General features: G+C 40.7%; 1 protein-coding gene across 1 annotated transcript in view; it reads right to left on the bottom strand.

Moving 5' to 3' along the window:
* Ndst3 (N-deacetylase and N-sulfotransferase 3) overlaps window positions 1–13,486 on the bottom strand; it is a 132,954-nt gene extending 119,468 nt beyond the window's left edge. The window contains exon 1 of the mRNA XM_051185558.1: window positions 12,366–13,486. Coding sequence (XP_051041515.1) covers window positions 12,366–13,346 — 981 coding nt within the window. The 5' untranslated portion in view covers window positions 13,347–13,486. The remainder of the gene's footprint in view (window positions 1–12,365) is intronic.
* Between the last annotated feature and the right edge of the window lie 788 nt (window positions 13,487–14,274).

The following is a 14,274-nucleotide window of genomic DNA, read 5'->3' as shown; positions in this document are numbered from 1 at the left end:
CCTCTCATCTCCATGCACATGTGTCTGCCCACACATATAAAAACAAACACTACCCATGTGTGCATGCTCTCTCTCTCTCTCACTCTCTCTCTCTCTCTCTCTCTTTGTCTCTCTCATACACATACACATTCACACACAATGGTACTGATAATGAATGAAATAGTATACAGGGCTCTAGATCAACTAATCAACTTAAAGTTCATAAACAATTTTCAAAAATACCATTTCCTTTATCTCTGTCCTTTCTTGAAAATGCTTCTACTAAGAGGCTAGCCAGAGCTCCCAAAGGTTTATCTGGAAATGGGTTCAGAGGAGAGTTAATGAAGGAGGAACTGCGTGCCACTCATTAAAGTGTACTGTGTTTCAATTTGATTAAAATTATTATTATATTTGTAATGGATACTGTATATGATAGGATCTGTGAGGAGATCTCTACATGGATTGTCTCATGTAATAGACGCAATATTTCTCAAATGAAGAATTATTATTTAATATCCAAGGAGACTGAGGCACACAAAGGCTGAATACACACATAAGTAAAACCTGAATTTTCATTAGTTTAAAGGTAAGAGCTGAGGATGTTTTGTAACAGACCTGTTTTGGGGGTCCCATGTTTATAGCTGAAAACAATCCTCAAAAAACCTGTTACATTAATTTATCGTGTGTGTGTGTGTGTGTGTGTGTGTGTGTGTGTGACGTGAGAGTGAGGAGATCAGAGGACAACTTTGTCTCTTCTTCCAGCACATGGAGCCCAGGAATTGGCCTCAGGTGATAAGACTTGGCAGCAAGTGCTTTTACCCGCTGAACCATCTTGCTGACAGCACTAAGTAACTAACCCTATCCAAGAAGAAAAGCCTCCAGTGTTGCTGAAAGACATTCACTGTGCTCGTGTCATTCTGCTTGCCTTGTAAGCAGCAGCATGAACAGCGTTCACTCTGTAATGTCCTTGCAATGGTCCTTCAGGCTTACTGCTCCTGTAAAAGATTTGAGTTCTCCGAGTTTGAGGTTCATTTTTTCCCCTGTAATGTAGCCCTCTGTGTGGCACCCTATGGTGGCTGTGGGTATTGATATTCTCTCTGAACCCTGCCAGGACCTGTGAAACTGTGGCCTACTGACTGTTAGCTTGCACATGAATTCTCAGACTTCACACCTTGTCATAGCTGATGAAAGGAAGCTCATTAGCAATGTTGGACCAGGAAAGATCCTGTTTACTTGAGGGATTATGGAAGTAATAGCTCAGGGATGCAGGTGGGAAAAATCATCATCCTCAAGGCCAAGTGATGGGAACTCACATATGTCCAAACAAAGAAAATATATTGCTTGAAACCACAAACTCCCACCCCCAAAGAAAGAATGGCTTTCTGAAGACAGTTGTGCTGTGCTCAGTGTGATTTATATGTTTGATCCTGGCTTGAAAATGAACACTGATGCTAGATTCACAAAGGCTAGTAAATTCTTTGTGAGGTTCAATGTTGAGGAAAATTGTTTTACATCTGTACGTTCAGAAAGCCAATGGGTTGGTTTGTAACTTGGCAACCTTTATCTGGAAAACTAATGAGAGAAAAGTGATAATTTAATGTGAGGTGTACTTCACAGTTAATACATTGTGACAAGTACCAGTAAGCAGATAATGTAGATTAACACGGATGTAGCAAAGAGGCACTGTTCCCTTTAAAGTCACTGAACACAGTTAGGTCTGGGGTGGGGGCAGAAAATGAGGACGAGACAGTCTTTTCATTTGAATATGTCTATCTAAGACTATTCCAAAGCAGTGAAATACCACCATGGAACAAATCCTGACAGTTATATGTGATAAATTTCCATTTCAAGAAAAGTAAAATCATTTACATAAAACTCAGCAGTTTGTATGAATAGTACAGTACCCTTTAGTTTCCATAGATCATACACACAACATTAATGCCCACACATGTATTGTGTACTACTTTGATAAGGTAAATTTTGTATGTGTAATTTGGTATCATATGATGGTGCTTAGGTAATCAACAGACTATATGTGATGGTGGTTTTATATCACAGAGGGGCTGAAGCATTTCTATACAGTCTGGTGAAGCAGCAGCCACTGTAGCAACATACATCCATCATCAATGCTTGTGATCATGCCAGTGTGAACACATCCATGGGTTACCCTGCATGTAAATGATGTGTGCTACATAATAACTGACAGATGACTGCAGCAAGCGTGTGTGTCCACTATACTGACACTTAGCATTATTTTACATCCCCTCTACTAACCTCTATTGTAAGAAAACTTGCCTGTAGTCTTATACATCTCGTTCTTACTTCATCTCTCCATCTCATCAAGAAGCCAGGTCAAAGGACTGACCTAGGCCATTTGGTTTGGGTAACTGCAACCTCTAACATCTGTACACTGATGGAAGTGCACAAGGACACGATGCATGCTCCTAATCAACCCACATATTCCCAGATGCAGTTGTGGTCTGTGTAACGAGATGAACAGATCAAGACATGAAAATTTTACCATCGGAGAAAGAAGGAAACCACCACGTGAGAATTCTATTTATGCTACATAGACCTTGTCAAACTTTGTGAGGTGAGAATTCTTGTCAACTGTTTTGAAGATAAAAGCATGTATTCAAATGAAGTGAGCACATATGCATGGATCAAAACTGAGCCAGGTGTTGGTGGCACACACCTTTAATCCCAGCACTTGGGAGGCAGAGGCAGGTGAATCTCTGTGTGTTCGAGGCCAGCCTTGTCTACAGAGCCAGTTCCAGGACAGGTTCCAAAACAATAAAGAGAAACTAAAAAGAATTATCCCCTATGGAAAATAATCTATATCCCTAGTTGCTAGAATTTAAGGTGCCGTGTGAAGGACAGAACTTTTAATTATTTCTCTTTTTTTCCAAGATGGGGTTTCTATGTGGCTTTGGAGGCTGCTCTAGAACTAGCTCTTGTAGACTAAGCTGGTCTCAAACTCACAGAGATCCACCTGCCTCTGCCTCTCAAGTGCTGGGATTAAAGGTGCGCACCACCACACCCATCCTTTTAATTATTTCTTTAAGAGACTGTCTCAACAGTCATTTTTATTGAGAGACTGAAAAGCTGTTACAGGGCAAGAAGTATGCCGGTCTTCACCATGAGCAGACTAAATTGGATGGGAGAATGTCTCTGTGAAATGCAAAGTGGATAGCTGCTGTGACCCACAGCTTCAAAAGAGACTTCCATGAAATAATTCAGGAATAGGATGTTTCCTGAAAATAGGAAATTTGATTTGGACTCTCAAGCTAATTATGCGATTACAGATCTGGACCATATATTTAGTTATTGAGTGCCCAGTCCTCCATTCCTCCTCTCTACTCTCTTTTCACACTATGTCTTATCCAATGCCAGGACTTTGGATAGCATCCAAATTCTACAGAGTTCCTAGTTTGCATCTTCCCTGAGAATTCTATTTGTATTCAAGACTTCTCCTTGCCCATGCATGTCTATATGGGCATCTACACACAGCACAAACCTACCAGATATAAGAAAGAACTTCTAGTTTACTTTCCTCCCTTAATAACTGACATTGCTAGGTGTCTTAACTAAGTTTCTTTTTTTGTAAAGTGACCCCATGACCACAGCAACTCTGATTGGGGAAAGCATTTAATTGAGGTGGAGGTTTACAGCTCAGAGGTTCAGTCCATTATCTCCAATAAGATCATACCTATCCCCCTCCCCCCGAAAAAAAAAGTCACACCTCCCAATAGTGCCAATCCCTTTGGGAGCCATTTTCTTTGAAACTTTCACACTACGCATTAGTTAACTTAATTGTATCACAAGATATGTGCTATTCTGAATGCTTCATACAGATTTACATTCTTTATCTCTAAAGTATATTGCTGAGATAGATGCTGCTATGATTTTGACTTTACACAAGAAGAAAGCTGATGTGAACAAGATAAGGTGTTGCCCAAGACATGATAGCTAAAGATGAGATGGAAACTCAGTCTTCTATGGGGTATGGTTGATAGCCATTGCAGGACCAGGACTCAGGATACTTGGTACTGTTTGGCCCAGTCGTGGGCACTGTCCTCGATTCCATTTTGTTTCTGTTGCCCACATGCCAGTGTCAGAAACTTTAGCATGTATTTGAAAACATTTGGAAGTCAAGAGGAGAGTGGTTCAGTGCTGTAAGATTGAGGGCAGGACAGAACACAAAACTGGTAAGTGCAAGAGTCCAGGAAATTTGTTTCAGAACAAAAATAATTTTTGTGAAACATTGGAGTGAAATGCCACACACACACACACACACACACACACACACACACACACACACACACACACACAGAGAGAGAGAGAGAGAGAGAGAGAGAGAGAGAGAGAGAGAGAGAGATGGCATTATATAATAGATAGATAATCAGTTCTTCTGGGAAACTATAGAGTGCTTTGGAATTTTACACTTGTAGAGTTGCATCAGGAAGACCCAGAACATCTGAACATACTTACCTTTAGCACAGGGAGGGTTATGGGAACTCCAGATCTCAGAAGAGGGTTTCTGCTCATTCTAGTTCACTAGGTAATCATTCTGCTCAGGTCTGTTGGTGCTGAGCTCCCCTTATTAAAGAGTCTCTTGGTCTGAACTGAGATCTCAAAATGAATATCACAGTCTCAGAAGAAGATACAGGGCTAGCGATGGCTAATTGGTAAAGCCTATAGGTTCAAGGGTTCATTCATATTCTCACAGAATTCCTGAAATGAAGGTGATGCTGTTCTTTTTGTTGCCACTGTTACAGGGGTTGGGGATGGGCTTTAGGGGTTGCCTGCCAGTCTACTGACCACTCTCCAAGAATCCAGTGTTGGCTGCTGAAGCTTCCTATATCCAAGTGGTTCTTTGGCTTTCCCCTGTATATCAATGATGTTCTTAAATTAATTTACAAGACTTTCCATGAAGTTTTCTGAGAATATGAATGGGAAAAGATTATGACCAAATTAAGAATATGCATTTTTACCTTACATTCTGTGAAGTAACAGGAAAATGATTGGAAAATCACGGAACTTAATTTTCCCTTTTATTTAAGAAATGAATGAAAATAACTTCTGATATGCTAACCCAAAGGAAGGACCGTCCTTTGTTCAAGTACCTTTTTAATCTTTTCCTTGTGAAGAGCTACTTCATATACAGCAATGTAAAAATGAATGCACCCTGTCAACATTCTTCATAGTCCAGAAGGGAAGGCTTTCTCGTTTCCCCATGCATTTGAGGCTATGAGTCCTTGACATGGCCATGCTCATGTCAAAAGTACCCATGCACTCAAGACACAGAACACACATTCACTCACTCAGTGCTTCCTCAGCTCTGCAGTTTTTAATATTGCTGTTTTTTATTAAAAGTTTCAAGCATTATTCTTCAGGGGGCGGAGGAAGCCCTGAGTGGGTTTATATTACTGTCATGGTATTCTGCAGCTGAGAGCACAGTCTGCCTTAACTTTTCTGTGTATCTGTCTGATATGTTGGATTTTTCTTCATTCCCTCACTGCCCAAGTCAGGTTCAAATCTCTGGAACCATGCCAAGGATTCACTCAGCAAAGTGACAAACTAACTAGAGACAAGAACAGGGACCACGGATACTGGTTTCAAGAAAGTCCTTAGAAAGGGGCAATAATGAAGATTAAAAAAGGAAATGAGTGCAATTATAAGTGTCAGGTGTAAGAAATGTGGGACAAATAGAATCTAGAGATAGACTGATCTATGTTGATGCCTTGGGGGAATACTTGGGCAAACCTCAGAAGTGAAGGTGGAGGCTCTGAGGTTTCATAAATCCTTGTTGGGGAGGCATGCTCATGGTTTTCAGGGATGAGAAGATGGATCTGGTTACTTGAAAGGAAAATGAGTAAAGACTATATAGATGAAGGACGCCACTATGTTCCCAGTTTTGATTTTGGCTTAACTGCTTTCAGGTTACATTTGGCAATACCAAGGAGAGCACACATGACAAATGACTGCAGCTGTGTGGTCCAGAGGGGCAGCTCAACCCTATGGAGCCCCAAACTGGGCTTGGGTGCTTTGTGGTTTCTCTATACTAGGGACAAATGTGGCCCAGAACCACAGCCAAAGGTAAAATTCTGGTGGCTCTAAAATGGTTTGAGTCTGGCAATTTAAACCATACAGGTAACATCAGTCAGGGGAGAAGACTACTACGCCAATGCTTTCCATCCAGTGGCTTGGTCACATCCTTTTCTACCTGTTTATATTAATGGGTCTCTCTCTTTGGAGGGCAGTACTCCAACCACATAGAGTCCCAAGAGCACAGGTTAACTATTAGGGATGGGACACAGCCCTGCAATTTAAAAGGGATAATTGTTAATTGAGACCCACCTTCTTGTGTCTGAACCTATAATAATGACACCATGGATATGGCCCAATTACATGGGTACATCCTAGAAAAGCAAAATCCCTATGACCAGCTTGGTTTCTCCTGCTAATATTGCAAAGATGATCGTTAGTGAACTTCAAGGCTTCAAGTCCTTTGTAACTTGTTGGAACATTGCTCTTGTTTTTATTGGAGACAGCAGCTGTTATGACCCTCTGTTTCTCCTCTCAAGCAAAACTACCCTGTCCAACTTCACAGACAGTTTTCTAGGTGTCTGTAGTGAGTGTCCAAACACTGTCATGCAGTCTTAGTATGAAGTTCAAAACAAGTGAAAATAAAACCCTTCTGGAATTAGGTTGGAATACTTCACAAAGCTATTAATCTGATCTATCTTCTTGCTACTGTTCATTTATTTACATATAGAGTTAAATGTTTTTATATAGCATTATTTTAACCTTTCCATGAGAAAGTCAAGATGACATATTTTGTGATGCTACAACATGTAGTCTTTTTAAGACAATGTTTGCCTACATGTTTTCTTTCTCTACTAGAATTATATGTTAACTGAGTTATTCTTGGTTTGAACAAGTTACAATTTTTAAGTGTGGGATTAGGACATTTGACACTCTCCCACCCCATGTGTGTTTACATGTACGCATATGTGTACATGTGTATTCACTTGTGTGTGTATGTATGTAGGACATAGGACCTTGGTTATTGTTCCCAAGGGCCATTCACCTTGTGTTTCAAAATGGTCTCTCATTGGCCTGGTGTTTTCTGAGTAGGCTTGCTTGGCTGCACAGTGAGGCAAGAGGATGCTACAGCCTCCCCATCTCTGAGATCACAAGTGTGCGCCTTCACATCCAGCTTCTCATGTTGGGGGCTGGGACTGAACTCTGGTTCTCATGCTTGCATAGCTAATGCTTTACTGACTTTTCACCCCAACCCCATATGTGCCTTTAGAAACCATTATTTTAAGTGAGTGCTTTTCCAGTTTGTGGATCTATGGACACAGACTCACATTAGTAAGTGTGATAGTTTTTATAGACAAATTTAGATAATTGTATCTAAACATTAGTCAGAGAAGTGATGGCTAAGATTAAGATGAAACTAGCAGCAAATTTCTTCAAGGAAATCTAAAACAAAGACCCAACAACACCGTTTTTGCCTTGTAACTATTTATAAGTCAGTTTACTAACAGTGGTTTAACATTTGTCTATGTTTTAGTCGTAGCCACAGAAAAAGTCCACTTTTGAACAGTTGAAGGTGTCTTGTTTAAGTGGCATGGAGGAGAGTAGTTTAAAGCTGTTTTCGCCCCTTACCGGCATTCAGTTATACAAAGAACCAGTCTAGAGGGTTTTGCTGACCTGAAAGCAAAGCTGCATGGAGTCTCTCCAGTCATGAGGAAGACATGGCCTCACCGGGCTTTGTTGGGGCTCTGAACTCCTCCCCTGAAGTGTCGATGAATGGCTTCCTGTCAGCAGCACCCACTGAGACAGACTGGATTCAGGGAAATAGGGATTTTCAAGTGGAATGAGCAGCTGAGTGGTCCCTGAAAACAGGGCCTAAGCTGGTGGTTCTGAGTTACAGAGACAATGATGTATGAGCACTAGCTCTGCAAAAATGGAAATCATGCTTTCATTCTTCATTGTTACCTGCCCTCTACATGGGGCAACAGCTATGTCCTGTGCCAGCAAAGGCAATGCAGACTGGGAAGTCTTTTCTTTGTCACTCCTTTTAGTGCTCACTGTATTTCTAAAGCAGGGCAGCAAATTATGCAAAGGGTCTTTGATTGCATTGTAACTCTATACTAGGGTTAGGGTTAGGATGTATTTTAATCCTTCTGTTAATATTGTCAACTCTTTTTTTTTTTTTTTTCCAGACAGGGTTTCTCTGTGTAGCTGTGGCTGTCCTACAGCTCTCTATGGAGATCCACCTGTCTCTGCCTCCTGAGTTCTGGGGTTAAAGGTGAGGACTACCACACCCAATTTTTCCAATAATTTTTATTAAAAGATTATGCAAAATTCCCTAAAGGTACTTGGAGAATCTCAGAAACACACATCTGCTAGGATATGAATATCATCTACCTTGTGAACAGCAAGGTAGTTTACTGAAAAAACCAGTCAGTTAACTCAATTGGAATATCAAGAGTACATTGTCTTCCTATGTGAAGTCTAATAATTTTCCCTTAGATTACTACAAGAGGAATGACTGGAGCTGTCTCTTCTGGTGTTTTGTAGACAGATGAATTCAAGATGAAGACCATAAAAGAATCCATCATTGTTGCTGTTACAGCTAGTTTGGATAAGTTATTGTTCATTGTCTTAACCAGTTGCTTTAATTTCTACCCACAATATTTTTTCTCTTTGTGAAAAGCTGACTCCGCTCAGTATATATAAAACAAATAAAAATAGTAGGCAGCTGCATGAAAAGGATAAAGGTACAAACATGAGGAATGAGCAAAGCAGCAGTAGTGGATGGAACGAGAATCCAGAGACTCAAAGCAGGCTTTTCATAGAGGGTGAGGGCACCCTTGTTGCCTCAAGAGGGTGATGTGAATGTAGAATCCACAGGGGGAAAGAACTGACTTAGAGGAAAACAATGGTACTGAAGGTGGAAAGGGTGCAGGGATAGAAGTCCAAGAGAATGACAGGGAAGCTCCAAGGAACACAATGACAGTGGTGATCAAGAGTTAGAGAACTGTTAGCTCCAACAAGCTGCTGTGCTGGGGAGTCTCTCACACACACTGGTCACCTGGGAAGAGGCAGGAGTTGCCTCCACCATATTCGCCTGTGGGAAAGTCTGTGGGGGCGTTTTCATGATTAAGAATTTATGTGGGTGCCTCTGTGGGTAGTACGTCTCTATGCAGGTGGTCATGGGTGGTAAAGAAAGCTAAATGTCTTAAACTAAGTTCGGGGCAGGTTGCCTGCTACCCATGTTGGGTTCAGGGTTGTTAAGATGCCCATTAATTGGTGCTTATCCAAATAAATTGGTATTATTTCTGGATTTAGATAGCGATATTAATTATTAGGTCAGATATATGTCATTAATGTTCCTTCTCTACCTTACATTGCTGGATGGGTATGCATCTTACATGGTCCCATGGGTGTAAGGATTCAGTCATTACCCTGGCCTGCTCCTGTCACTGGGCAGAATGCATTCAGGCAGTAGTCTAGTCATCCCAGGGTTCCATGAGTACTAGTCTGCAAGCAGGTATAAAGGACCCCTTTAAAAGTCAGAAGCCTGCCCACTTATGTTCTTTTTTGCTCTCTCTTTTGCCTTCTAGCTCTACTTTCTCCTTTTCCCTCTCCCTCCCCACTTCTCCAGCTTTCAGTTGGCCACCAGTTACCCCCCTTTCTTTTCTCTCCACCAATAAACTCCACGTGGGCACGTTGAATTTCATTGGTGATAGCTGCAGCAAAAAAACAATGGGTATGTACCTTATACAGTGAAAGAGATTTTTGTAGATATGGGTGATTAAGGTTAGGAACTTGGCATGGGGGGGTTATTCCAGGTTAAATAATATTCACTTATTTGTTTGTTTGTGTGTATGTGTGTGTGTGTTTGTGTATGTGTGTGTGTGTGTGTGTGTGTGTGTGTGTGTGTGTGTGCGCGTGTGCCCTAAGGACAATCTCCCAAACAGGCTAGTCCTAGGAAAGTTAATGAGACTTATGAACTTGTTTCTTTATATACAGTGATGTTACTTATACTAATTTATATTGTTTCCATGAGAATTAAATAATGATGAAAACAAAACACAAAATGATTATGTGGGTAGGTGTATTTGTGCTGGATAGCTTTTTGTCAGCTTGACACAGGTAGAGTCCTCTGAGAAGAAACTTCATTTGAGAAATTGGCCCATCAAATTATCATGTAGGTAAGTCTACACTGCATTTTCCTGATTAATGCTGTATCTAGGAGGGCCAGACACATCTCATCCTAGTGGGGTGGTGCCACTCCAGGGAAGGTGGTCCTGAGTTGCCCAAGAAAGTAGCCTGAACAAGCCATGAAGATCAGCAATAAGCAGTATTTCTACATGGCCTCTGTTTCAGTTCCTGCCTCCCTGTTCCTGCCTGGACTTCCTATCTTGAATCGCCTCAGTAAAGTTGTAAGCTGAAATAAACCTTTTCTTGACCAAGACCAAGTTGCTTTCAGCCTTGTTGAGAGCATGGAGAAGTCTGAGAACAACTTCTGGAGTTTGCAATGTCCTTCTACCATAGAATTCAGGGCTGTAACTCAGACTTTCTGTGCAAGTCTCTTTACTAAGTGAGATATCTCTAAGGCCCAATGTATAATATAGTTTTATTAACAGAACGGTAAATATACAAACCTTAAAACTTCACTCAGAGTCTTCCCCATGTAATCTGCTACCAGTCTAATATGTGAACCCACGCCTCAATAAACCTTGGTCTCATCTATGGTTTCCCTTCTCCTAATTATTCTCAGGCAGGATTCTGGTTATCAAGGCTTTAAAAACTAGTATACAATACCTAGATTGCCTCTTTATGAGTTATTGGTCAAGGATGCTCCAAATGACACCAAAACAATATATTCTATTGCCATTGCTCTTGGTTTCCTACCATACTAGACATTAAGGCTATATAGTTAAAGACTGAATACTTTGATTACTACATATAGATAAATTAATCTTGAACTGCCCAGTGAAGTCTCTCTTTGTTGGTTAGCTTCCACAGTGTTAGAAGGCATTGCAGGAGAAAATACAATATTAATTAACAGTCTTAACCAGCACTGGAACCTGCATAGTATACTGACATGTCAAGCAAGATAGCATTATAGTGTCAAGAATGCTGATGGAGGTTATCAGCTGATTCCATGACTTGATTTGCAGCCTGAATAACAGGAAGAAATCATCAATCCTTTGTACTATAAACTTGGTCAAAACACATGACTAGGGAAGTTACAGGTTTTAGAGGAGGATCTATTGATGTGCTTTTAGTGGTTACAAGTTGTCTCCTAAAAATTTATCATTACATCTATAGATTTCTGCTGCCCTCAGCCTTGGTCAGAGAAACTTCTTTTTGTAGTGGATAGTGATGAATCTAGAGATCTAGTACTGTACAAATTTCAGGTTCCAGATCTCTCCTGTCACCAGTAAGGTCCAGGGAGTCACACTCAGGTTTTTGCATTTACCTACTGATGTATCCCCTCAAAATAACATTATCAATAGCTGTTTTAGTTATAAATATTCTACCAGAAGGCTAACGCTATAAAGAATAAAAATTATGTACTCAAAGCTTTCCCCTTGTTTGAGAAATCAATGTAATAAAGTAACAGAGATAAAGTCCTGTTATCAAATGGAAAGACATCATGAATGAAGATAATTTCCACTGCCTTTCTTACTGAAATGTAGCTAGTTTTTATATAGCACAATGGGTTATACTATAATTAAATACTTGTTTTTTATTTTTTTGAAAGGAGGCAATTTCACACAGTGAGAAGTGGTGTGGTTTACACACAGGCGATGCCAGAGGTATTTCCTAGAGAAGCTAAACCTTTTTGATTTCATGTGAACAAACTCGCTGCTGCAGTCAAGTTACAGTTTTTCAGGGCTAGTAAAACAAACATCATACTGGACTTTCAAAAGTATCTGAATTTGCTTCTTATTGAGACCCGCATTTCCTGAAAATTTGTGTGTGCTTTATCTAAGCCAAACAAATTCACTTTGACTTTGTCTTTTAACCGGTCTTTGTTCTCTAAGTGGATAGCTTCTAGAAAGCAACTAAGCAAAGATGATTTATACTTTGTAGTCATAAGAATGCACAGGAAACTTTTCTGGATCTTGCCACACTCAATATTTTCGTACAATCTTCATGTTTCCTGATTCAGATAGAAGTATATTAAGATCTTGGGGGATATAAGATGAGAGTAACCAGTTACACTAATTTCTCCCAAATTCTCTTGATAAAACAGGAGTCCCACATCCTAGGAAACTCAGTCCTATAGAAGGCAGGCATGCTGTTTTCTCAGGGACGTTGTCAACTGAGGAACTCTTAAGCTAACAGGCCCTTACCTTCACATCATTGGTGTTCATCCTTGTTCCCTCTTTCCCCACAAATATGTCATCGATGTCCACAAGGATGTACCTGTCCAAGGACAACGTCAGCCTCTTTCCCGACAAGAAGGAGATGGCGTCTATGAAGATAAGCTTGTGCAGCCAAAAGTTCAAGTTGTTGCCAAAAAGAACGCGCTGGATCCCATCATGAAGGCCCAGGTCGTGTATGATAGTGGCATAAAAAGCACCTTTAGAGATGGGAGGAGAAAGGTTTTCTGGAGTCATAACTTTGGCAAATATTACTGGCTGGTAGGTGGAGTGGTTAATCTGAAAAACTGTCCAGTCAGTTCCAGGTAAAGAACCTCTGTCAAGCTTGGATGATTTGGTCACACGAAGCAGTGGGGAGTGAGGATTAATACAGCAATCTTTTACTGCCAGGTTTCCACTTATGGAAAAGGGGAAGCCTCTGAACTGAAAGCTCTGTAGGTTTTTCTCACTGGTTTTGTGGAATCCAATGATACCCACACCATACTCTACACAGTATTTATCTAAGAGGCTTCTATTCCAAGAGTCCATATTTATATACTTTAAAATATTCTCATATATAATGAGAACATATTTGCCTTTCACATTGTCTGTAAGGGCTGGAAGGTCCCCTTTTCCAGGAGCGATTTCGGTGTGGTAGTGGAATCGAATGGATTCTAGTATCATAATGATGTCTTGGCCAAGGGATGAGTACTGGCTCTCCACAAACACTAGGACTGTGGGGTCTGTCCTTGAAGCATCAGAAATCATTGTTCTCTTCACTTCCATCAGCCTGGATGGTATGTGCTGGAGGTCACCACAGTCTACTTCTGAAGCCCTCCCAGAGAGTTCACTTTCCTGTTTGTAGCCACTATATAGGTAGTAAGCAGAAATAATAATGCTTACTACACAAAAAGTGGCAAGCAGAATCAGTGTTCTCTGAAAGTGTCTGTGAAGTTTCATGATAAAACTCATGTTGGGTGGACTTCTTTGGCTATTCCAAAAGAAGCACCATTAGAAGAATGGGAGGAAGGATGGAGTTTCAGCCACACCCCTAGTCTCAGTCAATACTTTATGTCACCATTGCAGCACATCTGGATTGAGCGATCAGGACTCACAGGAAATACAGTCTGAAAAAAAACAAGAAAACAGTACAGAGTATAAGACATTGTCTTTGGTATCAAAATGAGTGAGGTTTGATCATGTTGGCTACCTTATATGGAGGGTTCTAAACAGATGAGATGGTGTAAGTTATGTTAGAAAATCTTGCCTTCTTATTACATGTGTGGATGAAGACTTGTGATGGATAGAATGAGGAAGAGGGTTCCACTCAATTCAGGTCACTACTTCTAACACAGAACAAATGACTGGACTGACAAGGACCTAGACTCAACAAGCTTTGCATCAAATTCTGTCAGTAAGCAGGATGTAAGGGCACACAGAGGTTCTCAAGTATATTCAGTAGCTCCTGTCACACAGACACATATCTTGCTGTGACCATTGAATTACACGCACTAAAGGTTTACGAAATGTGGTCATGTAACCTTAAGTACCCAGATTACAATTTCTTTTACAGAAATTTCTTAATGTAATATACATACATCTCCAATTCATTCGAGAAATTATCCTCTAAGAGCTGCTTTCACTAGAAAAAATTCTTTTTACATGCAACGATGGCCCAGCAACCCAATTGGCTATTTTAGATTACACAGCTTTAAAACATTGTACCAATCATACTGAGAAATGACTGAGAGGAGTGCAAAGCTTCTTAGGCTCCTTCAGGTTTGGAACGAGATGGCCTGCAACAGGCATGCACATCCTAGCAGTTCTGCTAAGTTCCTTCCGGTCTGGAGCGAGATGGCCTGCATGAGGCGTGCACCCTATAGCAGCTCTGCCAGATGTC

Source organism: Phodopus roborovskii, unplaced genomic scaffold (assembly GCF_943737965.1).
Source record: "Phodopus roborovskii unplaced genomic scaffold, PHOROB, whole genome shotgun sequence".
Classification (NCBI taxonomy): domain Eukaryota; kingdom Metazoa; phylum Chordata; class Mammalia; order Rodentia; family Cricetidae; genus Phodopus; species Phodopus roborovskii.
The sequence above is the reverse complement of the archived record's forward strand: the minus strand, read 5'-3'. Positions and strand labels throughout refer to the sequence as shown.